The 25724-nt window shown below is 32.3% G+C and overlaps 1 protein-coding gene across 9 annotated transcripts in view; it reads left to right on the top strand.

Moving 5' to 3' along the window:
• CCDC91 (coiled-coil domain containing 91) overlaps nucleotides 1–25724 on the top strand; it is a 533266-nt gene that overhangs the window by 305913 nt on the left and 201629 nt on the right. For all 9 annotated transcript variants that reach the window (XM_074270657.1, XM_074270661.1, XM_074270658.1 and 6 more), the window contains exon 8: nucleotides 2917–3024. In XM_074270657.1, coding sequence (XP_074126758.1) covers nucleotides 2917–3024 — 108 coding nt within the window. The remainder of the gene's footprint in view (nucleotides 1–2916; nucleotides 3025–25724) is intronic.

Here is a 25724-nt window from a genome sequence, read left to right as displayed (position 1 = left end):
GTTTCAATGGGGGAAGTGCAGGAGGCCAGGCCAATTACCATGAGGCTGATGAAGATGGAATGAATCTGAGTTCAAGGGCTTCTACTTCAGCCTCCAGTCCACTTGTCTTCTCTGGCTTTGGCTCCAAGTCTGCCTTTCCATCCCCCCTGGAGAGCCACCAAGAGTCTGACTGAAGGTGGAATGACTCTCGTCCAATCCTTGCTGGCTCCATTATTATAGGTGTCAATCTTGTAGAACTACATTAAGTACACTTACAGATACTGAACTAGAGAACTATTAAGCACCATGCTAAACTAGATAACCATTGTATTTATCAATTCCACCGACTTAACACCTTGTAAGAATCCTTGTATCAGAGTTCTGGCCCATAACAGTTGGATACTAATGCATTGTTGATGGAGTTGTGAAAAGATCCAACCATTCTTGGAAGTATGCCCAAAGGTTATTAAATTGCATACTCCCTGATCCATCAATGTCATTGCTAGGCCTGTATCTCAAAGAAATCATAAAAGAGGGAAAATAATCCACTTGTGCAAAAATGTTTGTAGTAATTTTTTTTAAATGGTGACAAAAAATTAAAAAATGAATAGCTGCCCATCAGTTAGGAAATATCTGAATAAATTATGGTGTATGAAAGTAATGGAATATTATTGTTCTATTAAAATTATGAACAAGATGATTTTAGAAAGGCCTAGAAAGATTAACATGAACTTATACTGAGTGAAGTAAGCAGAATAGGGAAACATTGTATGCAATAAGAAGACGATTGGATAATAGTCAACTATGATAGACTTGGTTCTTTTTATTGAACCCTCTTCCTTTACAAATGAGGAAAATGAATTTCTAGCTGGTTAAGTTATGTGCCCAATGTCATATAAGTAGTAAGATGAAAAGTAGGATTTGAACCTAAGTCATTTGACTGCATAGGGAGTACTTTTTTCACTGTGCCACCTATCTCTTTTTAGAATTATAGACTCAGAGTTAGAAGGAACCTTGAGATCACAGAGTTACAACCTCTACTTTTTATCTATGATAAAAATTGAGTCATTGAGTAGTTAGATGACATGCCCAGGGCCATATACCTAGCTAACCATCTAAACTAGGATCTAAACTCAGACCTTCAGCCCAGTGGCCTTGATAGTAATGAATTAAAGTTGTCTTAATTAAGATAGCCTTTAGATAAAGGTGAAAATGCTTTGTTATTCAGTCATTCCCTGATCTTCACAGCCCAATTTGGAGTTTTCTTGGCAAAGATACTGAATTGGTTTTGCCATTTCCTTCTCTAGTTCATTTATATTTGAGGAAACTGAGACAAATAGGGTTAATACAGCTAGTAAGTGTCTGAAGCCAAATTTGAATGCAAAAAGATAGTCTTCCTGATTCTAGGTGCAGCACCACTTGTCCACTATACATCCCACACTATATATATATATATATATATATATATATATATATATATATATATATATATATATACGCATATATATGTGTACACACACACACACACACACACACACACACACACACACACATATATATGTATATATATATATATATCCTACACTTTAATTAATCTTTAAGCAAAGTTTCGTTTTTCTTATGTTTCCCCCTACCCCTTAAAACTTTTAAAATGACTTGCTGAATTATCAGGTCAGTAATGTCAGAAGGAGTTAAGCTTGAAAAAAGAAAGTTTATGCCTTGCAACATGTTGCGAGACTGCTTTAGAAATACTGAAAATAATTGTCTACCTTCCCCTCCCCCCATTTTAAAGTGAATCATAATGTGGTGTTGATTCCCATTGACCAAATCTGTTGTGAAAACAGAGATTATTTAAGATTTGGCCCATTTTCCATGTTTGCTCATATGTGCTAGAGAGCTGTTTTCTATAAGGCATATGTTTTTTTGTTTCAGCTTAATTTTGTAATTGAGTTGTTTATTACCCCAAATATGGTTTTAAAAAAAAAGTTTATTTTCTATTTGTACATGTATATGTTCAGCTCATATTTAAAATTAAAATACATACACATGTATGTGTGTACATGCACACATGCATACATATACATAAACACACACACACAAATATATACACACGTATTTAAACTATGCAATATAACACCGGGAACAAAGTACAAATAATACACATGGGTAGAGAAATAATAAAGATTTTATCTGAAGTGAGGTAGTAGGTGGGAACAGCATCTTGAAATGATAAATTGATTCTTTTTGTTTTGTGTTGATTTTAATATAACATATTGATACTTTAACCTTTACACTGCTAGATCTCATTTGTCTGATGTCCTTGATTTTATTATTTCTTTTATGAATAGTTTCTTGAGGTCCTTGGCTTGTGCTCTTTGATTTTTATGTCTTAAGATCAGGGGTGTGAATTTCCTGGGGAGTAGAGTTTTTATGTTTAAAATTGCTCAGAGTTTCCATCTGCTTTTATTTGATTTGTGGTCTTGAAGATCATGCTTGGCCCATGGGATATTACAGCGTGCCGAGAGGATGTGGAGTTTTGTCAGCCAGTGAAATATGTCTGGATTTTTTTTTTTAGCAGCTTTCATATGTTTCTCATCCTGTGTGGTCCCCACAAACCTGAATTTATATTTTACAGAACTGGTTACCCTCTTTATCTTCCTCTATGACTTAGTTTTTCTAAAGAGAAGATGTGTGAAGAAGGTATGTGAGCCAAAAAATTATAATCCTGGCTCCAAGAACATTTATAGCCAAGAAAGTTAAAAGAGTGTTATGTGTGATGTGCTGCAAGACATTAAAATGTCTGTCTATTATGCCCTAAATCTAAGATTTCTGATATGCACAAATATTGAAGTGAATTTTCAGTGTGTCACATTTTTCTCATACCAACAGGGGACTTTGTCTTCTCTGTTCAAATTCCCCTTTTTTCCTTGTTTTCAGGCATTACTACAGACTACAGTTAAGCAGCAAGAAGAATCTATTGAAAAACAATATGTCTCTGCCATTGAAAAACAAGCTCGCAAGTGTGAGGAGTTGCTTACTGCTCAGGTAATAAAAATTCACAGCCCCTTATACACACATTGTTATTTTCCTTGATCTCTCCTCTTCTTCCTTGGCACTTTCCCTACCCCAACACACACATACTTGAGTCTGTGTCAATTTATAGGCATCTGTTTTTTTTTGACATGCTCTTAGATTGTTTTTCATGGTTTTCTTTTGGGAAAATAAATTCTAAGTTAAATTGGGTATTTTTCATGATATACTTAAAGTAATTATTAGCATCCTACATAATATATATGAATTAAAATAATGTGTAATGATCTTGATTGCTAACTTTTGGTATTTTTTAACTTGCATAAAGTTAAAAAAATTTAAGACAACTAAGTAATTTTTATAGTTTTTTCCCCTTTTTTATAGGATTGTATTTAGAAACTAGAATTATTAAGGACAGAAACTTTTATTTTTTTGGCATCTGATTCTCAGTTATTTGTTGTTTTTTTATATATAATTGCATAGTGTTCATCTTGACTTAATATTTTTTTAAAGTTTAAAGTATCAACTGACTACATTTATCACATAAGCTAAACAGCTTTTATAAATATGTAATAATCATTGTGTATAATATAAGTCTCATGGCAGTTTGGAGAAAAGTGTGATGAAAATTATCAGGGTTCAATAGAATAACTTCTTTTTAGTGTGTAATCTTAAAGAACAAGAAAAAGACCAGGGTCAGTGAACAATTCCTTGTTCAAAGAAATATGAAAGTGAAGTTTCCTAGGGATTAGTTAAACATTTTCATGTATGAAATTGTCTTAACATTCCTGAGTAATCTGAAACACAACAAAATCTCCACCTTTGAAGCTGATGTTCACTTCTTGGAGGATAAAATGGCAAACTAACAGGGTTAAACAACAAATGTTTATCAAGGTTGTATGAGGGGACAAAAAAGTAATCGGTTACAGCCCAGACAAGAATAACATAACACTGTAATTCTTTGATCTATTAATGTAATTAGAGATTATGTGTCATAATCACTATAGTTTGTGATATATGTAAGTTGCTATAAAATTATTAGGTATATATTAGGTATTATTAGGTAAATAATAATAATAATTATTATTATGAATGTACACTTCTGTAAGGGTCAATGACTCTTCACACCCTGTTAATGAAAAATGTTTGGGAGCAATCATCTTCACAATTTGTTTGGGAAGTAATGGCCTGTAAATGGATTAGAATGAGAATAATAAAATTACTAGATTTTGAGTTTGAAAGAAACCTGAAAAATCATGCCTAATAAACTCATCATTTCAACTAGACAATAGCAAATTAGAATCCATTAAAATGTTTGGAATTAAAAATATTTAGGATATTTATCCTGAAAAGAAAAATCTAAGGGGAGAAATATCATTTCTCTCTTTTGATATTTACATTATAGCAATGTGGGGAAAAAAAAGTTGAGACATTTTGCATAGTCAGTGAGGATATAAATAGGACAAATAGATATATTAGTTATTATTGGTAGTAGGAATAATAGTAGTGGTAGTTTTCATTAAGAGGAATACTAACATTTAAAATTGTTTCAAATGTCCATTAGTTGGAGAATGGTTGAGTAAACTATGGTATATGAATGTTATGAAATATTATTCTTCTATAAGAAATGATAAGCAGGAAGATTTCAGAGAGATCTGGAGAAACTTGCATAAACTGATGCTAAGTGAAATGAGCAGAACCAGGAGATCATTGTACAGGACAATAGCAATATCATACAATGATCAATTCTGATGGACAGTGTCTCTTCAATAATGAGATGATTCAGGTCAGTTCCAGTGGTCTTGTGATCAAAAGAGAGAGGACTGTGGAAACTGAGTGTGGTTTACAACAGAGCATTTTCATTCTTTCTGTTGTTGTTTGCTTGCATTTTATTTTCTTCATCATTTTCTTTTCTGGTTTGATTTGCTTTTTCCTGTAAAACAAGATAAGTGTTGTATAAAATGTATGCATATATTGGATTTAACATATATTTCTACCATGTTCAACATATTTTATTTTCAAAAAAAAACCCCATATTATATTGGACTACTTGCCATCTAGGGGAAGGAGGTGCAAAAAGTGGGGAGGGAGAAACTTGAACACAAGGTTGTGCAAGGGATTTATGTTGCAGAATTATCTATGCATATGTTTTGAAAAATAAAAACCTTTAATAAAAAAATTTGTTTCTAAATGGCTTGCCTCAGAAATTAGTGAATTACCTTTCACTGGAGGTCTTCAATAGAAACTGGATAATCACTGGCTCTGAATGTTATAGAGGAAGTTCCATCTACTGTAATATACTTCAATTTACTAAAATTTGAAAATAATGGTATAGAGAAGCTAATCATTTATGTTCAATTTGTTTCACTTATCTGTGTCAAATCCAGTTAAACCAACAATAATTTGTTGTGTGAGGCACTCTGCACAGCACAGCAAAAATAGTCCCTGGTCTCAAAGAATTCTTATTCTTATTAGGGAGACCACATCCAAATAGCTATGTACAAATAAGATAGTACTCAATCACTGTTCAGTCATGTAGGACATTTTGGGACCCCATTTAGGATTTTCTTGGCAAAGCTACTGGCTTGGTTTGGCATTTCCTTCTCCAGCTCATTTTACAGATGAGGAAACTGAGGCAAAGAAGGCCAAATGATTTGCTCACATACCCAGTAACCGTGTGAGGCCAGATTTGAACTCAGAAAAAGGAATCTCATGACCTCTCTTCCAACTCAACCACTGTGCCACCTAATTTCAGAGGAAAGGTCACTAGTCTGAAGGAGAATCAGAAAAGACATTTTTTATTAAAGCTTTTTTATTTTCAACATATGTATGGATAATTTTCAACATTCACCTTTGCAAAATCTTGTGATACAATTTTTTGCCTCCCTTCCCTTCACTGTTTCCTTTAGAGGCAAGTAATCCAATTTAAATTAAACATACAATTTTTTCTGTACATATTTCCACAAATATGTGGCACAAGAAAAATCAGATCAAAAGGGAAAAAATGAGAAAGAAAACAAAATGCAAGCAAACAACAACAACAAGAGTGAAAATACCATGTTGTGGTCCACAGTCTGTCCCCACAGTGCTCTCTCTGGGTACAGATGACTCTCTTTATTACAAGTTCATTGGAACTGTCCTGAATCATCTCATTGTTCAAAAGAGCTATGTCCACCAGAATTGATTCTAGTATAGTTTTGCTGTTGCTGTAATGGTCTCCTGGTTCTGCACACTTCACTTAGCATCAATTCATGTCTCTCTGAAATCATCTATTGATCATTTCTTACAGAACAGTTATATTTCATAACATTAATATACCATAACTTATTCAGCTATTATTTAACTGATGGGTCTCCACTCAGTTTCCAGGTCCTTGACACTACAAAAAAGGGCTGCCACAAACATTTTTGCACAAGTAAGTCCCTTTCCCTCCTTTATGATCTCTTTGGGATACAAGCCCAGTAGAGACACTGCTGGATGAAAGGGTATGCACAATTTAATAATCTTTAGGGTGTAGTTAAAAATTGTTCCCTATAATGGTTGAATCAGGTGACATCTTCACCAACAACGTATTAGTGTCCCAATTTTCCCTTATATTTTCCTGTCATCTAGACAATGTGAGCAGTGTGTAGTGACACCTTGACATTGTCTTAATTAGTATTTTTCTGATCACTAGTGATTTAGAGCATCTTTTTATATGATTAGAAATAGTTATAATTTCTTCATCTGAAAATTTTTTCATGTCCTTTGACCATTTGTCAATTGGAGAATGGCTTGAATTCTTATACATTTGAGTTAATTCTCTATATTTTAAATACAATATATGTATACATATCCATACAGTTGTTTTGCTGCATAAGAAAACTTGGACTTTGAAATAATGTACAATTAACCTCTGAAGCAAATCAAAAATGCAAGAGGACAAAAACAGAGGGATTAGAAATGCTATGTATTGGTTTACACTTATTTCCCAAAGTTTTTTTTTGCTGGGTATAGCTAGTTCTATTAATTTTTGAACAAATGGAACTGATTTGGTTCATCTTATTGTTGAAGAGAGCCGCATTCCTCAGAATTCATCATCATATAGTATTGTTGTTGAAGTATATAATGATCTCCTGGTCCTGCTCATTTCACTCAGCAGCAATTCCTGTAAGTCTCTCCAGGCCTTTCTAAAATCATCCTGCTGGTCATTTCTTAGAGAACAATAATATTCCATTACATTCATATACCACAATTTATTCAGCCATTCTCCAATTGATTGGCATCTAATCAGTTTCCAGTTTTTGGCCACTGCAAAAAGGGATGCCACAAACATTTTTGAACATACAAGTCTCTTTCCCTTCTTTAAGATCTCTTTGGGATATAAGTTTGGTAGTAACACTGCTGGATCAAAGGGTATGCACAGTTTGATAAGTTTTTGAGCATAGTTCCAAATTGCTCTCAAGAATGGCTGGATGTATCCACAATTTCACCAACAATGTATCAGTGTCCCAGTGTCCACATCCCCTCCAACATTTTACATTATCTTTCCCTATCATTATATTCAATCTGACAGTTGTGTAGTGGTATCTCAGAATTGTCTTAATTTGCATGTCTCTGATTAATAATGACTTGGAGCACCTAATAAATAGATTAGTTTAGGTAGTATTATTATCTTTATTATTTTTGTGCACTCTATCCAAGAGCATTTAATATTTTTCCAATTGGTTATATCTGATTTTATTTCTGTGGAAAGTGTTTTGTAGTTTTGCTCATATAGTTTCTGATTTTCCCTTGGCAGATATATTCCTAAATATTTTATATGGTCTGTAGTTACTTTAAATGGAATTTCTCTTTGTAACTCTAACTGTTGGATTTTGTTAGTGATATATAAGAATGCTAATGACTTATATGGGTTTATTTTGTATCTAAGAATGCTAATGATTTATATGGGTTTATTTTGTATCCTGCAATTTTGCTAAATGTGTGGATTATTTCTAAAAGCTTTTTTAGTAGAATCTCCGAGGTTCTCTAAGTATATCATCATATCATCTGCAAAGAGTGATAATTTGGTTTCCCTATTACCTCCTCTAATTACTTTAATCTTTTTCTTAACTCTTATTGCTGAAACAATTTTAATTTAATGAAATTTAATTTAATGAAATTTAATGAAACATTTCTAATACAACATAGAATAGTAATGGTGATAGTGGGTAACCTTGTTTCACTCCTGATCTTATTGGGAATGGTTCCAGTTTATCCCCATTACATATGAAGCTTACTGATACTTTTAAAGAGATGCTACTGATTATTTTAAGGAAAAGTCCACTTATTCCTCTACTCTCTAGTGTTTTTAATAGGAATGGGTGTTGGATTTTATCAAATGCTTTTTCTGCATTTATTGAGATGATCATATGGTTTTTATTAATTTAATCATTGATATGGTCAATTATGCTAATAGTTTTCCTAATGTTGAACCAGCCCTGCATTCCTGGTATAAATCCTATTTGGTCGTGGTGTATTATCCCGGGGATGATTTTCTGTAATATTTTTGCTAACATTTTATTTAAGATTTTTGCATCAATATTTATTAGGGAGATTGGTCGGTAATTTTCTTTCTCTGGTTTCAACCTACCTGGTTTAGGTATTGGTACCATGTCTGTGTCATAAAAGGAATTTGGTGGAAGTCCTTCATTCCCTATTTTTTCAGATAGTTTATATAACATTGGAGTCAATTGTTCTTTAAATGTTTGGTAGAATTCACATATAAAACCATCTGGTCCTGGGAATTTTTTCTTAGGGAGTATATTAATAGCTTGTTCTATTTCTTTTTTCTGAAATGGGACTATTTAAGCAATTTATTTCCTCCTCTGTTAATCTGCGAAGCCTATATTTTTGAAGGTAGTCATCCATTTCACTTAGTTTATCAAATTTATTAGTATAAATTTGAGCAAAGTAGCTCCTAGTTACTGCTCTAATTTCCTCTTCAGTGGTGGAAAGTTCCCCCTTTTCATTTTTAAGACTAACAATTTGATTTTCCTTTTTCTTTTTTCTAATCAGATTTAACAAAGGTTTATCTGTTTTTTGGGTTTTTTTTTTTTTCATAAAATCAACTCTTAGTTTTATTAATTAATTCAATAGTTGTTGGGTGTTTTTACTTCCAATTTTATCAGTTTCTCCTTTTAGTTTTAGAATTTCAGGTTTAGTATTTGACTGGGGGTTTTTAATTTGTTCCTTTTCTAGCATTTTTAGTTACAACCCCAATTCATTGATCTTCTCTTTATTTTTTTCAAGTAAGCTTCTAAAAATATAAAATTTCCCCTTATTACCGCTTTGGCTGCATCCCACAAATTTTGGTATGTTTTCTCATTGTTGTCATTTTCTTGGGTGAAATTATTAATTGTGTCTATGATTTCTGTTTTACCCATTTATTCTTTAGAATGAGATTATTTGGTTTCCAATTACTGTTTAGGTCTATTTACTCCTAGCTTTTTGTTCAATGTAGTTTTTATTGCATCATGATCTTGAAAAGACTGCATTAAGTATTTCTGCCTTTCTGCATTTAATTTTGAGGTCTTTATGTCCTAATGTATGGTCAATTTTTGTTTAGGTTCCCTGAACTACTGAGAAGAAAGTGTACTCCTTTCTGTCTCCATTCAGTTTTCTCCAAAGATCTATCATACCTAACTTTTCTAATATTCTGTTTACTTCTTTAACTTCTTTCTTATTTGTTTTGTGGATTGATTTATCTAATTCTGAGATTGCAAGGTTGAGATCTCCCACAATTATAGTTTTGTTGGCTATTTCTTCTTGCAACTCTCTTAACATCTTTTTTAGGAAGTTAGTTCCTATACCACTTGGTGCATATATGTTTAATATTGCTATTGCTTCATTTTCTGTGCTGTCATTTAGCAAGGTATAGTGCCCTTCCTTATATAACTATTTCAATTAGATCAATTTTTGCTTTTGTTTAATCTGAGATAAGGATGGCTACCCCTGCTTTTTTTTAAATTCACCTGTAGCGTAATAGATTCTGCTCCATTTGCTCATTTAAAAAAAAATTGAGGTTTGCTTTTAGGGAAAACTGGAGATTGTCTGAGCTTCCTCTAAAGGGGCTGTGCTGGGTTAGTGCTAGCTAACTTTCAGTGCAGGATGTGTGTGACCAGGTACTGTGATATGATATTCTGGGGTTTAATGGCTCACTATTTTTCTTTTGTACTTAAATTGGAACTAATCTGCTGACCTACTGGTTTGCAACCAGACACTGCTCTAGATTCCTCCTAGTACATTCCCCACACGAACTCCACTCCATCCTGGCTTTCTGCGCTGCCTGCACTTGGGTGCTTGTGCTTGGCCTATTTTTCTCTCTGCCAGATTAAGACAGACCTTTTCTTAAGATCTTTCAAATTATCTTCTGTTAGAAATTTCTTACACTTCAAATATTTGTGGGTTCTGTCACTCCAAAACTAGTTTAGAGGCTTGATTTGCTGTTAATTTGTGGGACATCAGGGATAGCTCAGGAAAAAAAAAATGTATATCTTCACCGTCTTATGTCTATCATCTTGCTTTTATTTTTCTTCCTCATTTATTTTCACTTTTTGATTTGCTTTTTCTTGTGCAACATGATAAATATGGAGATGTGTTTAGAAGAATTGCATACAATTTAACTTATATTAAATTATTTGCTGCCTAGGGGAAAGGGATAAGGATTAAGAGAGAAAAATTTGGAACATAAAGTTTTGCAAATATGAATGTTGAAAACTCTGTTTGCATGGATTTTGAAAATGAAAACCTTTTATTTAAGAAATAAGAAAGAGACTAGTTCTAGCAACCTTTTACTTATAAAATAAAGCCAGCAATTATATGTGCAATATAGCGTCAAAATATGTTTACCGTCTGTTAGTTGGGAAATTTAAACCTCTACAATGACAGACAGTATGAGTCTGAAAGAGACAATATAGGATTGTCAGAGTGCTAGTGAACTGTCAGAACAAAGAGTTGCCCTAATAACAATCCTATGTTAAATTCTCTTTCAAGAGAAGCTGATGGATTACTCAAATGTTTTTATATGTCTATATCTATTGATGGTCATCTATGATTCTATTAAATCTATTACATTTTCTGTGGGTTGAAATAAAGGATTTCCTATCCATATTAATTGCTCTCTTGATTGCTTTTATAAGAGCTAAGACTATTTTCCCCATATGTGGAGAAATCTGGACAAGTCTAATGTAAGCTGTTTATAAAAACAGTTCAATGTAATTTCAGGTGGGAGTGATAAGGCAAGGAGTAAACATTATCCCCTTGGAGATGGCAGTTTTCAACATCTGAAGATTTGCAGAGTTAATTAAATACTAAAATAATTAAGAAAACAGCATTAAAAAGATTACTCATAAAACTTATATTGTATAACAAACTTTAAAAACATGTATAATCTTTTCCCCAAATGTCTGTATCATAATACTATAGATATTGTTGCTATAACTTTAAAAGACAGTTAAGAATTCAAATTGGATTTTAAGTAGAAGAAAAGAAGTTTTGATGGAGATTATGCTGAGGGAAAGGTGAGGAAAAACAATTTTCTTATCAAAATATGTAACTGGGGTGATATAAAGAAATAAAATATAGTTAATTCTATGAGAATGTGAGGGACTAGTGAGTATAGAGTTTCACAGGACTCTCTTATAATTACTTAAGAAATTGAGGAATAGTATTAGAAAGATCCTTCAGACTTTAATCATTAATTTATGACCAAACAAGAGCTAAAGAACATTATTAAATGCAAAATAGATCATTTTGGTTACATTAACATTTATAGAGGCAACCGAGATTAGAAGGAAAGCAGGATAGAAAAGTTTTTTTTTTTTTTAAACCATCAGTGCTTTGATAAAGTCTTTCTTTCTCAAATATTTAGAACACTAAGTAAAATCTATAAGAATACTAGCCATTCCTCAGTTTATCAATTGATTAGTCAAAGGATATGAACAGGCAGATTTCAGATGAGAAAATTAAAGCTATTATAGTCATATGAAAAAATAATCTAAAACCCTATTGATTAAAGGGATGTATATTAAAAGCTAAAAATGATAAATGTTGGAGAAGATATGGGAAAGTAATGCATTGATGGTGGAGTTGTGAATTGATCCAACCATTCTGGAGAGCAATTTGGAAGTAGGCTCAAAAAGTAAGCAAAATTTTCATACTTTTTGATCTGGCATTATAATCTCTAAATCTGTATCCACAAAGACATAAAAAAGCGAAAAGAACCTACAAGCACTCAAATGTTATTAGTGGATCTTTTTGTTGTGGCTAAGAATTGAAAATCAAGGGAATGCCCATCAACTGGGAATCACGGAATAAATGGTAGTATATGAATGTAATGGAATACCATTGTGTAGAAATGATGAGCAGGTAGATTTCAGAAAAAATTTGAAAAGACTTACATAAATTAATTCTATGTGAAGTGATCATCAACTTATGATGTTGTCTGCTTTTCTCAACAATACAATGATCCAAGATAATTCCAAAAGATTCACAATGAAAAATGCTGTAAATCAAAGCATATTATTTTAATGTTTTTTCATGGTTTTCTCTTTTTCTTATGTGAATATTTTTAACATAATTTCACATGTATAGATACCTGTGGAATTGTTTGCTGTATTGAGGAGGGAGAAAGAGAGAGAAAAAATCAGAATTCAAAATCTTATTTAAAAGTGAATGTTGGGGATAGCTGGGTGGCACCAGCCCTGAAATCAGGAGGACCTGAGTTCAAATTTAAATTTGGTTCCAGACACTTAAGACTTCCTAGCTGTATGACCCTAGGCAAGTCACTTAACCTTTATTGCCTCAGCAAAAAAAAAAAAAAAAAAAAAAAAAGATGTTGTGTAAGGGTCAAAGAGAAACCAGGCAAGCACAGTTAAGATATAACACAGATATGGTCTGGAGATCCCTGGATGTGATTGACTGTGAGTACTTAGGGACTACCTTCATGGGTGGGGTGGGGTCTCCAGGGAGGAGGGGGGGGGGATCCTGAACACTCTGAAGTCTTATCAGGAATGGGAAGTGTCTCCATCTCTGATTGGCTGTGCCTGTTACCTCATGGACCTGATATAAGCTCAGTGGGGGAGGAGCCCCACCCTTTTCACCTGGAGATCTGCCAAAGAAAAGGAACTAAGTAAGAGTGCAGGAGGTCTTAGAGTAGGATGTAACCACATGAATGAAGTTCCTGAGCTTGCCTGCAAAAACTCTTGGGTGTTTGTTGTGCTTTAGCTGTGTTCCTATGAGACAGCAGCCAAGAAGATTTCCAACGACCTTAGGAAGGCATAAGCTTGATATTAATATTTACCAGAGATTACTCTGATGCCCTGGGCATTAGGATTGACTAGCAATAGCAAATGCAATGATAGCTTTTGTGATGTTGGAAACTATCATTACATGTAATTATAAAAAAATAAAATCTTGCTTACAACAAAATAAAAAGAATTAACAAATATCTCTAGTGGAAAAATAGAGTAAAATCATATAAGTAATGATTAAGTCACCTAAAAAGAATTGAGCTTCTGATATACTGATGGTGCGAGGTGATTCTGGCAGTGATATATTATAAAACATTTAATATGTAAGTCTTTTATTTTTAATATTAATTCTAATTATTAATATACAAGAGAAATTCATCAATGTTAATTTCCATTAGAGTTTGCAAAAATAAATGACTGGGGAAAAGTTTTCTCTTACATTAATTTATATATAACAAACTCAAGTGAAATTTGAGCTAAAGTTCACTAATGAGAAACAAATTATCATAACATATTCCAGGATCATTATAGAAGTCACAAGTAAAAATTAAATATGTGTACTGAATTAAGTGGCAGGATGTAGTTGGGTGACTTACTGGTAAGATTGGATAGACCTCAGACCCGATAGAATACGGCTCCAAGAGGGATATTCCCTCTCTCTCTCTGTCTCTCGGTCTTTCTCTCTCTCTCTCTCTCTCTCTCTCTCTCTCTCTCTCTCTCTCTCTCTCTCTCTCTGTCTCCTTGTCTTTCTGTCTCTCTATCTCTCTGTCTCTCTCAATAATTTCTATTTAAGTATCTATCTATGAATCTATTTAGATTCCTATCTAAAGACATGTATACATATCTATAGATACCTGTTATGTTGCTTTCTTACTGTCTATGTTTTCTATGTATCTGTCTTTTGTGGACCTGAATAAACTTCATAATTTTCAAATCTGGATTGAATTTGATATAAATGATGAGAATATATTATATATTCCTGGTCTACGTATGCCACATAGTTTTTCCTATGCAATTCATTTGATCACACTTGATTTTTTAGATAAGTAGCAATTCATTACAACTGTAGACTATGAGGGCGTTTTAAGGAATTTCCTGCATTTGCTTAGAGGAAAATCCATTTGATACATTACAATAAGAGCCATTCTCTTTCTGTTTAGTCAGAATATGAAAACATTGTGGTCTTGGCAATTTGTAGAAACAGAAAAGCAGACCTAAATAAGAGAGAAGAAATAAAGTCCAGTAACATGCTGTTAAATTGTGTACTAAGAAAGCATTCCATACTTAGAAGTGAGCAATAAGTCTGTTTTTAACTTGAGCAGGTGATTGAATATAATATTTCTTCCTTTCCCTGTTCCTATAATATCAGAGAAGATAAAATTAAAAGCAGTAAAAAATATTTTTGTTATCAGTCAAACTAACAATTTCTAAACGTTGATCATGTTGCAGAGAAGAAAACTATTCAGGAGTAGAAAGAGAAAAAGAGATATAGTTTAATGGAATTTTGGATGTGAATGTGATCTGTGAGTCCTATACATTCTTTGAAAATTATGCACTCATTATTAGAATGGCCTACCCCAGAACAGCCATATCTTTAGTACAGGGTATAATGAGTAGTTAAACATTCTTGGTAGAAAAAGTATTTTAGTGTCAATTAAATTATTTCTATTAAACTACCTATCATATCAATATTAAATTTAATATATCTTATAAAAATATGACTTAATGAAACTTTTAGAAAGTTTTTCACAGTTGAACATTGTACACTATTTCTTTTACTATGTATAAGGGTTCTTCTGATCTTTCATTCTGTATCAGTTCATGTAAGTCTTTCCAGGATTTTCCAAAGAAAATTTCTGTTTTTTTTAACACAATAGTATTCCATTACCATAATGTACTAGAGCTTATTCAACTATTCCCCAATTGATGAGCAATATTTTGCCACCACAAAAAGAATTGCTATACAAAATAATTGTATGGATATGTATACATATATTGTATTTAACATATACTTTAACATATTTAACATGTATTGGTCTACCTGCCAACTGCGGGAAGTGGGGGTGGGGAAGGAGAGGAAAAGTTGGAACAAAAGGTTTTGCAACTGTCAATCCTGAAAAATTACCCATGTATATATTTTATAAATTAAAAGGTATAATAAAAAAGTCAATCAACAACAAAAAATTGCTATAAATATTTTTATACAAATAGATCCTTTCCATTTAAAAATATCTTTCATATACAGACTAAGTACTAGTTAAAGGGTATGCACACACAAAAAATGTAGTAGCAAAGAACTGAAAACTGAATGGATATTCATCACGTAGGGAATGACTGGATAAGTTATGGTATGTGAATATAATAGATTATTATTGTTCAAGAAGAAAGGGTCAGCAGAATGAGTTCAGAAAGAACTAGAGAATCTTACATGAATTGATGTTAAGTGAAATGAGTAGAACCACGAGAACATTGCACATATTTGCACCAATAAGATTATATGATGATCAACTGTGATGGACATGGTTCTTCTCAGCAATTAGGGAATTCAGGCCAATTTCAATAGACTTGTGAGCCATTTGCATGTATGGTAACTGAATGTATATCACAGTATATAGTGTTTTTACCTTTTTTGTTATTGTTTACTTGCTTTTTTATTTTCTTTCCCATTTTTTTCCCTTTTTGATCTGATTTTTCGTATGCAGCATGATAAATGTGGAAATATTTTATAGAAGAATTGAACATATTTAATATCTATTGGATTGCTTGCTCTTGAGGGGAAGAGAGACAGGGAAAAAGAGGGAGAAAATTTGGAGCCCAGGATTCTGCAGGGGTGGAAATTTTTTTTTTTTATTAATTTTATAATTATAACATTTTTTGACAGTACATATGCATAGGTAATTTTTTTTCTACATTATCCCATGTACTCCTTTCTTTTCCGAATTTTTCCTCTCCTTCGCTCCACCCCCTCCCCTAGATGGCAGGCATTCCCATACATATTAAATATCTTATAGTATATCCTAGGTACAATATATATGTGCAGAACCGAATTTTGTTGTTGTTGTGGCAAAGGAGGAATTGTATTCGGAAGGTAAAAATAATCTGGGAAGAAAAACAAAATAAAAAAAAATGCTCACAGTTTACACTCATTTCCCAGGGTTCCTTTTCTGGGTGTAGCTGATTCTGTCCATCATTGATCAATTGGAATTGGATTAGCTCTTCTCTATGTTGAAGATATCCACTTCCATCAGAATACATCCTCATACAGTATCATTGTTGAAGTGTATAATGATCTCCTAGCTCTGCTCGTTTCACTCGGCATCAGGTGATATAAGTCTCTCCAAGCCTCTCCGTATTCCTCCTGTTGGTCATTTCTTACAGAACAATAATATTCCATAACATTCACATACCATAATTTACCCAACCATTCTCCAATTGATGGACATCCATTCATTTTCCAGTTTCTAGCCACTACAAAAAGGGCTGCCAAAAACATTTTGACACATATACGTGCCTTTCCCTTCTTTAGTATTTCCTTGGGATATAAGCCCAGTAGTAGCACTGCTGGGTCAAAGGGTATGCACATTTTGATAACTTTTTGGGCATAATTCCAGATTGCTCTCCAGAATGGTTGGACTCTTTCACAACTCCACCAACAATGCATCAGTATCCCAGTTTTTCCACATCCCCCTGACATTCATCATTATTTGTTCCGGTCATCTTAGCCAATATAACAGGTGTGTAGTGGTATCTCAGAGTTGTCTTAATTTGCATTTCTCTGATCAATAGTGATTTGGAACACTTTCATATTAGTGGATATAGTTTCAATTTCATCATCTGAAAATTGTTCATATCCTTTGACCATTTATCAATTGGAGAATGGCTTGATTGCTTATAAATTAATTCTCTGTATATTTTGGAGATGAGGCTTTTATCAGACCCCTTACCTGTAAAACTGTTTTCCCAATGTGTTACTTCCCTTCTAATCTTGCTTGCATTAGTTTTGTTTGTGCAAAACCTTTTTAATTTGATGTAATCAAAATTTTATATTTTGTGATCAATAATGATCTCTAGTTCTCCTTTGGATACAAATTCTTTCCTCCTCCACAAGTCTGAGAGGTAAACTATCCTATGTTCCCCTGATTTATTTATGATCTCATTCTTTATGGACCCATTTTGATCTAATCTTAGTATGTGGTGTTACATATGGGTACATGCCTAGTTTCTGCCATACTAATTTCCAGTTTTCCCAGCAGTTTTTTTCAAATAATGAATTCTTATCCCAAAAGTTGGGATATTTGGGTTTGTCAAACACTAAATTGCTATTTTTATTAACTATCTTGCCCTGTAAACCTAACCTATTCCACTGAACAACTAGTCTATTTCTTAGCCAATACCAAATAATTTTGGTGACTGTTGCTTTATAATATAGTTCTAGATCAGGTACAGCTAGACCACCTTCATTTAATTTTTTTTTCATTACTTCCCTTGAAATTCTCGATCTTTTGTTGTTCCATATGAATTCTGTTGTTATTTTTTCTAGGTCATTAAAATAGTTTCTTGGGAGTCTGATTGATATACCATATTTATTTAAATATATTAGTTTAGGGAGTATTGTCATCTTTATTATATTTGCTTGGCCTATCCAAGAGCACTTAATGTCTTTCCAATTATTTAAATCTGACTTTACTTTTGTGGCAAGTGTTTTGGAATTTTGCTCATATAATTCCTGACTTTACTTTGGTAGATATACTCCCAAATATTTTATACTATTGACAGTTATTTTGAATGAAATTTCTCTTTGTATTTCTTGCTCTTGGATTGTGTTGGTGATGTATAAAAATGCTGAGGATTTATGTGGATTTATTTTGTATCCTGCAACTTTGCTAAAGTTCTGAATTATTTCTAATAGGTTGTTAGCAAAATCTTTGGGGTTCTCTAAGTATACCATCATTTCATCTGCAAAGCGTGATAGTTTGATTTCCTCATTTCCTACGCTAGTTCCTTGAATCCCTTTCTCAGCTCTTATTGCCAAGGCTAGCATTTCTAGTGCTATATTGAATAGTAATGGTGATAGTGGGCAACCTTGTTTCACTCCTGATCTTACAAGGAAAGGTTCCAGTTTATCGCCATTACATATGATGTTTACTGACAGTTTTAAATATAGGCTCATGATTATTTTAAGGAATAGTGCATTTATTCCTATGCTCTCAAATGTTTTTAGTAGGAATGGATATTGGATATTATCAAATGCTTTTTCTGCATCTATTGAGATGATCATATGTTTTTTGTTAATTTGGTTATTAATATAGTTGATAATGCTAATAGTTTTCCTAAAATTGAACCAGCCCTGCATTCCTGGTATAAATCCCACTTGGTCATAGTGTATTATCCTGGGGATGATTTTCTGAAGTCTTTTTGCTAATATTTTATTTAAGATTTTAATGTCAGTATTCATCAGGGAGATTTGTCTATAATTTTCTTTCTCAGTTTTCAGCCTACCTGGTTTAGGTATTAATACCATGTCTGTGTCATAAAAGAAATTTGATAGGACTCCTTCAATCCCTATTTTTGCAAATAGTTTATATAGCATTGGAGTTAGTTGTTCTTTAAATGTTTGGTTGAATTCACATGTAAATCCATCTGGTCCTGGGGATTTTTTTCTTAGGGAGTTGGTTAATAGCTTATTCTATTTCTTTTTCTGAAATGGGACTATTTAGACTATTTACTTCTTCCTCTGTTAATCTGGGCAAGCTATATTTTTGAAGGTATTCTTCATTTAAGTTATCTTTAAGTTATTGAATTTATTGGCATAAAGTTGAACAAAGTAGCTAGTAACTATTGTTCTAATTTCCTCTTCATTAGTGGCGAGTTCTCCCTTTTCATTTTCAAGACTAACAATTTCTTTTTCTCTTTCCTTTTTTTAATCAGGTTTACTAAGGGTTTGTCTATTTTGTTGGTTTTTTCATAGAACCAACTCTTAGTTTTATTAATTGATTCAACAGTTTTTTTGTTTGTTTGTTTGTTTTTTTGTTTTGTTTTGTTTTTTTACTGTCAATTTTATTGATCTCAATAAAGGGCTGTGAAAAGCCAGTGGTGCTCACAAGTTTAATACTGAGTAGGGGGGTAAGTGGGAAGGAAAGGAGAAAAGCATAAGCAGGGGTTAACAGGATGGCAAGCAATATAGAATTAGTCTTTCTAACCATAAATGTGAATGGGGTAAATTCCCCCATAAAGAAGAAGCAGGTAGCAGACTGGATTAAAAGCCAGAATCCTACTATATGTTGTTTACAGGAAACACACCTGAAACAGGGTGATATACTCAGAATAATAGTAAAAGGGTGGAGCAGAATCTACTATGCTTCAGGTGAAGCCAAATAAGCAGGGTTAGCCATCCTTATCACAGATCAAGCAAAAATAAAAAATGATCTAATTAAAAAAAATAAGGAAGGGCATTATATCTTGCTAAAGGTTATCATAGATAATGAAGCAGTATCAATATTAAACATATACGCACCAAGTGGTGCAGCATCTAAATTCTTAAAAGGGAAATTAAGATAGCTGGAAGAAGAAATAGACAGCAAAACTACAATAGTGGGAGATCTCAACCTTGCACTCTCAGAATTAGATAAATCAAACCACAAAATAAATAAGAAAGAAGTCAAAGAGGTAAATAGATTACTAGAAAAGTTTGATATGATAGATCTTTGGCAAAAGCTAAATGGTGACAGAAAGGAGGACACTTTCTTCTCAGCAGTTCATGGAACCTATACAAAAATTGATCATATACTAGGACATAAAAACCTCAAAATCAAATGCAGTAAGGCAGAAATAGTAAATGCATCCTTTTCAGACCATAATGCAATGAAAATTACATCCAATAAAAAGTCAGGGGAAAATAGAACAAAAAATAATTGGAAACTAAATAATCTCATACTAAAGAATGATTGGGTGAAACAGCAAATCATAGACATAATTAATAACTTCACCCAAGAAAATGACAGTAATGAGACATCATATCAAAATGCATGGGATACATACAAAACAGTAATAAGGGGAAGTTTTATATCTGTAGAGGCTTACTTGCATAAAATAAAGAGAAGGTGAATGAATTGGGCTTACAACTAAAAATGCTAGAAAAGCAACAAATTAAAAACCCCCAAACATGAAACTTGAAATTCTAAAAATAAAAGGTGAGATTAATGAAATTGAAAGAAAAAAATTGAATTAACTAATAAAACTAAGAGTTGGTTCTACGAAAAAACCAACAAAATAGACAAACCCTTAATAAATCTGATTAAAAAAAGGAAAGAGGAAAAGCAAATTGTTAGTCTTAAAAATGAAAAGGGAGAATTCACCACTAATGCAGAGGAAATTAGAACAATAATTAGGGGCTACTTTTCCCAACTTTATGACAATAAATTCAATAACTTAAATGAACTGGAAGAATACCTTCAAAAATATAGGTTGCTCAGATTAATAGAGGAAGAAGTAAATAGTCTAAATAGACCCATTTCAGAAAAAGAAATAGAACAAGCTATTAACCAACTCCCTAAGAAAAAATCCCCAGGACCAGATGGATTTACATGTGAATTCTACTAAACATTAAAAACAACAACAACAACAACAACAAAAAACTCCAATGCAATCCAAACTATTTGAAAAATTAGGGATTGAAGGAATCCTACCATATTCCTTTTATGACACAGAAATGGTACTGATATCTAAACCAGGTAGGCTGAAAACAGAGAAAGGAAATTATAGACCAATCTCCCAAATGAATATTGATGCTAAAATCTTAAATAAAATATTAGGAAAAAGACTACAGAAAATCATCCCCATGATAATACACTATGACCAAGTGGGATTTATACCAGGAATGCAGGGCTGGTTCAGTATTAGGACAACTATTAGCATTATCGACTATATCAATAACCAAATTAACAAAAACCATATGATCATTTCAATAGATGCAAAAAAAGTTTGATAATATCCAATATCCATTCCTACTAAAAACACTTGAGAGTATAGGAATAAATGAACTATTCCTTAAAATAATCATGAGCCTAGATTTAAAACTGTCAGTAAACATCATATGTAATGGCGATAAACTGGAACCTTTCCCTGTAAGATCAGGAGTGAAACAAGGTTGCCCACTATCACCATTACTATTCAAAATAGCACTAGAAATACTAACCTCGGCAATAAGAGCTGAGAAAGAGATTCAAGGAATTAGAGTAGGAAATGAGGAAATCAAATTGTCACTCGTTGCAGATGACATGTTGGTATACTTAGAGAACCCCAAAGACTCTGCTAACAATCTATTAGAAATAATTCAGAACTTTAGCAAAGTTGCAGGATACAAAATAAATCCACATATATCATCAGCATTTTTATACATCACCAACACAATCCAGCAGCAAGAGATACAAAGAGAAATTCCATTCAAAATAATTGTCAGTAGTATAAAATATTGGCGAGTATATCTACCAAAGGAAAGTCAGGAATTATATGAGCGAAATTGCAAAACATTTGCCACAAAAATAAAATCAGATTTAAATAATTGGAAAGACATTAAGTGCTCTTGGATAGGCAAACTAATCTATTTATTTAGTGCTATACCAATCAGACTCCCAAGAAACTATTTTAATGACCTAGGAAAAATAACAACAGAATTCATATGGAAGAACAAAAGGTTTAGAATTTCAAGGGAATTAATGAGAAAAAAGATCAGATGAAGGTGGCCTAGCTGTACCTGATCTGAAGCTATATTATAAAGCAGCAGTCACCAAAACCATTTGGTATTGACTAAGAAATAGACAGTTTAATAGGTTAGGTTCACAGGACAAAATAGTGTACAACTATAGCTATCTAGTGTTTGACAAACCCAAAGATCCCAACTTTTGGGAAAAGAATTTATCATTTGACAAAAACTGTTGGGAAAACTGGAAATTAGTATGGCATAAATTAGATATGGAACCACACTTAACACCATATACCAAGATAAGATCAATATGGGTCCATGATTTAGGCCTAAAGAATGAATTCGTAAATAGATTAGAGGAACATAGGATAGTTTACTTCTCAGACTTGTGAAGGAGGAAGGAATTTATGACCAAAGGAGAACTAGAGATCATTATTGATCACAAAATAGAGGATTTTGATTACATCAAATTAAAAAGCATTTGCATAAACAAAACTAATGCAAACAAAATTAGAAGGGAAGTAACAAATTTGGAAAATATTTTTACAGTTAAAGGTTCTGATAAAGGCCTCATTTCCAAAATATATAGAGAACTGACTCTAATTTATAAGAAATCAAACCATTCTCCAATTGATAAATAGTCAAAGGATATGAACAGACAATTTTCAGATAATGAAATTGAAACTATTTCCACTCATATGAAAGAGTGTTCCAAATCACTACTGATCAAAGAAATGTAAATTAAGACAACTCTGAGATACTACTACACATCTGTCAGATTGGCTAAGATGACAGGAAAAAATAATGATGAATGTTAGAGGGGCTGTGGGAAAACTGGGATACTAATGCATTATTGGTAGAGTTGTGAAAGAATCCAGCCATTCTGGAGAGCAATTTGGAACAATGCCCAAAAAGTTATCCAACTGTGCATACCCTTTGATCCAGCAGTGCTGCTACTGGGCTTATATCTCAAAGAAATACTAACGAAAGGAAAGGGACCTGTATGTGCCAAAATGTTTGCAGCAGCTTTTTTTTGTAGTGACAAGTGAAAACTGAGTGGATGGATGCCCATCAATTGGATAATGGCTGAATAAATCATGATATATGAATGCCATGGTATATGATTATTCTGTTATGAAATGGCCAACAGGATGATTTCAGAGAGGCTTGGAGATACTTACATGGACTGATGCAAAATGAAATGAGCAGAACCAGGAGATCATTATATATGGCAACAACAAGACTATATGATGATCAATTCTGAAAGCTGTGGGCCTCTTCAACATTGAGATGATTCGCAACAGTTCCTCTTGTACACTGATGAAGAGAGAGAACTATGGGAATAGAGGGTGGAACACAGCATAGCATTCTCACGCTTTCTATTATTATTTACTTGCATTTTGTTTATTTTTTTCCTCAATTTTTTTTCTTCCCTTTTGATCTGATTTTTCTTTCACAACTGGATGGCTATGTGAATATGCACACATATAGTAGATCTGGCATGTATTTCAGCATATTTGACATATATTGGACTGTTTGCCGGGTGGGTGACAGAATGGGGGGAAGAAGGGGAGAATTTATGGCAGGGGGTTGTGCAAAGGTTAATATTGGAAAAATTACCCATGCTTATGCTTTGTGAATAAAAATATTTAATAAAAGTATTTTAGTAGATTTCCTGGTGAAATAACGTATGCCAATCATGATGAATTTATTTTGTCCTAGCATATCAAATGAAAAATTATAATTATTATTATTATATTATCCTGAATAGTAAATCCACAAAACAAAACAAATGGAAAAAAAATTTGCTTGCTCTGAAAGTGGACTAATCTATTTTATCACTGTTCCTGGCATCTTAATCTGGATTTCACTTATAAACTGATTTGTAAATATAATACATAACCATTTTAAATGTAATTTTATTTTTACTTCAAATAAGCAGAGGTATCAAAACCATTCCCTAGTGGTTAAAATAGAAAAGAATACCAATCAACAGATCTGACAAAGAAGAATAAAAATAGTAATCCATAATGCAGGTTTTAACCTATCTGAAACCAAATTACCCAGGGAAATAATTCCATATATGATAAATATTGTTGAAAAGCCTATAAAACAACTGTAGATATCAAGGTTAGATCTATGTATTATGCCATATCCCATAACAAATTCAAAATGGATATATAGCCTGATTATTAGGGATCATGTAATTTTTAAAATAAAATAGAAATTTGTCCTACAATTAAGGAGGAAATTTTTAACCAAAGTGTACTTACCAAAGATAAAATAGATAATTTTGACCATGAAAATTTGAGAATTTTTATATAAGTAACATCAGGGCATCTAGGATAAGAAGGGAAATGATCAACTAGACAAAAATAGTGGCATCAAAAATCTCTGATAAGAATTTGATATACATGACACATTGACAATGAATACAAAAGCCATTTTGGGATAGAGGTGTAATCAAAAGTTATTACTAAAGTTCTCTAAACAATTGACAAGTATTAATAACTACAATAAAGTGTGTTCTAAATCAATAATAATTGGGTTCTTTTCATGTATTGTTTTCCTAAGATTTTTTTAGTTATCTTTCCTAATTCATTGATCTCCACTTTCTTTCTTTTATTGACATAATAATTTATAGACATAATTTTCCCCTAAGTACTACCTTGATTGTATCTCCAAAAATGTTATTGTGTTATCTCATTGTTGTTTTTTAGTGCAATTATTCATGATTTTGATGATTTAGATTAGTTACATTTTGTTTTTTAAAAAGTTTATTATTAAATATAATTTTTATTACACTATGGGCAGGAAACTTTTTTAAAAAGATAAATATAAATTTTTTTCTTTCTTTTTCAAGGAGAGGAAATACAGGGGAGATAAAATCAAATTTATTTACTTGAAAAGAATAAAATTTTTAAAGTATTTAAGATTTTCCAGTTTTTTTCAAGATATTGATCCCCAAATCGATATTCATGTATAATCACAAAATTTATTGACAAATCAGATTTTTTGGAAGACCTTCAACAAGTGGCTTTCACAATCTAATACGGAATTATTTTTATTCACCTTTTAATTTCTATCATTATTGAAGAACTTGCTCTACTGTTAAGTAACTGCTGTAGTAATTTAGTACTTTTCTAGCTTGTGTAAATCTTAGCCACAACTATTTTCCAATGTGGTTTTAGTTATAGAGAGTATATCCAGCTCCTGCAAACCATATGATTGGTGTGGTTTAAACTGTAACCTTGTTAAAACCGTGGTCAAGTTGCACTTAAGAATTATTTAATGAATTACTCAGATGTTCATGTACAGTTTTTAGGTGACCACTGGATTTCTATTTTTTCATCACAATTTAAAAAAATTACAAACTGTCATTTTGTTTTACATTTAGAAACAGAGTGCCCCATATAATTAGTTAAATATCCATTCCCAGTTCAATTGATAAATAACACCTTCTACTTTTCAACTTATTAGTTACAGAATTTCATACAAGAGATTTCTATTGAACATAAGCCTCAGTATCTTGTAAATGTCTTGAAAACTCAAGAAGTATATTACTGGAATGTTTGCTTTTTTATTAGAGAAAGAATTTTGTTATATTCTGGTTTATTTCACCAAATATTTTTTATCTTTCAAGTTACTTAAAGGGTACTTGTTTATATTCTTAATTAATTCAGTTACATATAACAATTTCAAGCATGAATCATTTTTATCATTCTCATCAAATGTTACAA

This window comes from Sminthopsis crassicaudata, chromosome 5 (assembly GCF_048593235.1).
Source record: "Sminthopsis crassicaudata isolate SCR6 chromosome 5, ASM4859323v1, whole genome shotgun sequence".
Classification (NCBI taxonomy): domain Eukaryota; kingdom Metazoa; phylum Chordata; class Mammalia; order Dasyuromorphia; family Dasyuridae; genus Sminthopsis; species Sminthopsis crassicaudata.
Note: the sequence above shows the minus strand (reverse complement) of the source record. Positions and strands in the feature narration are given on the sequence as shown.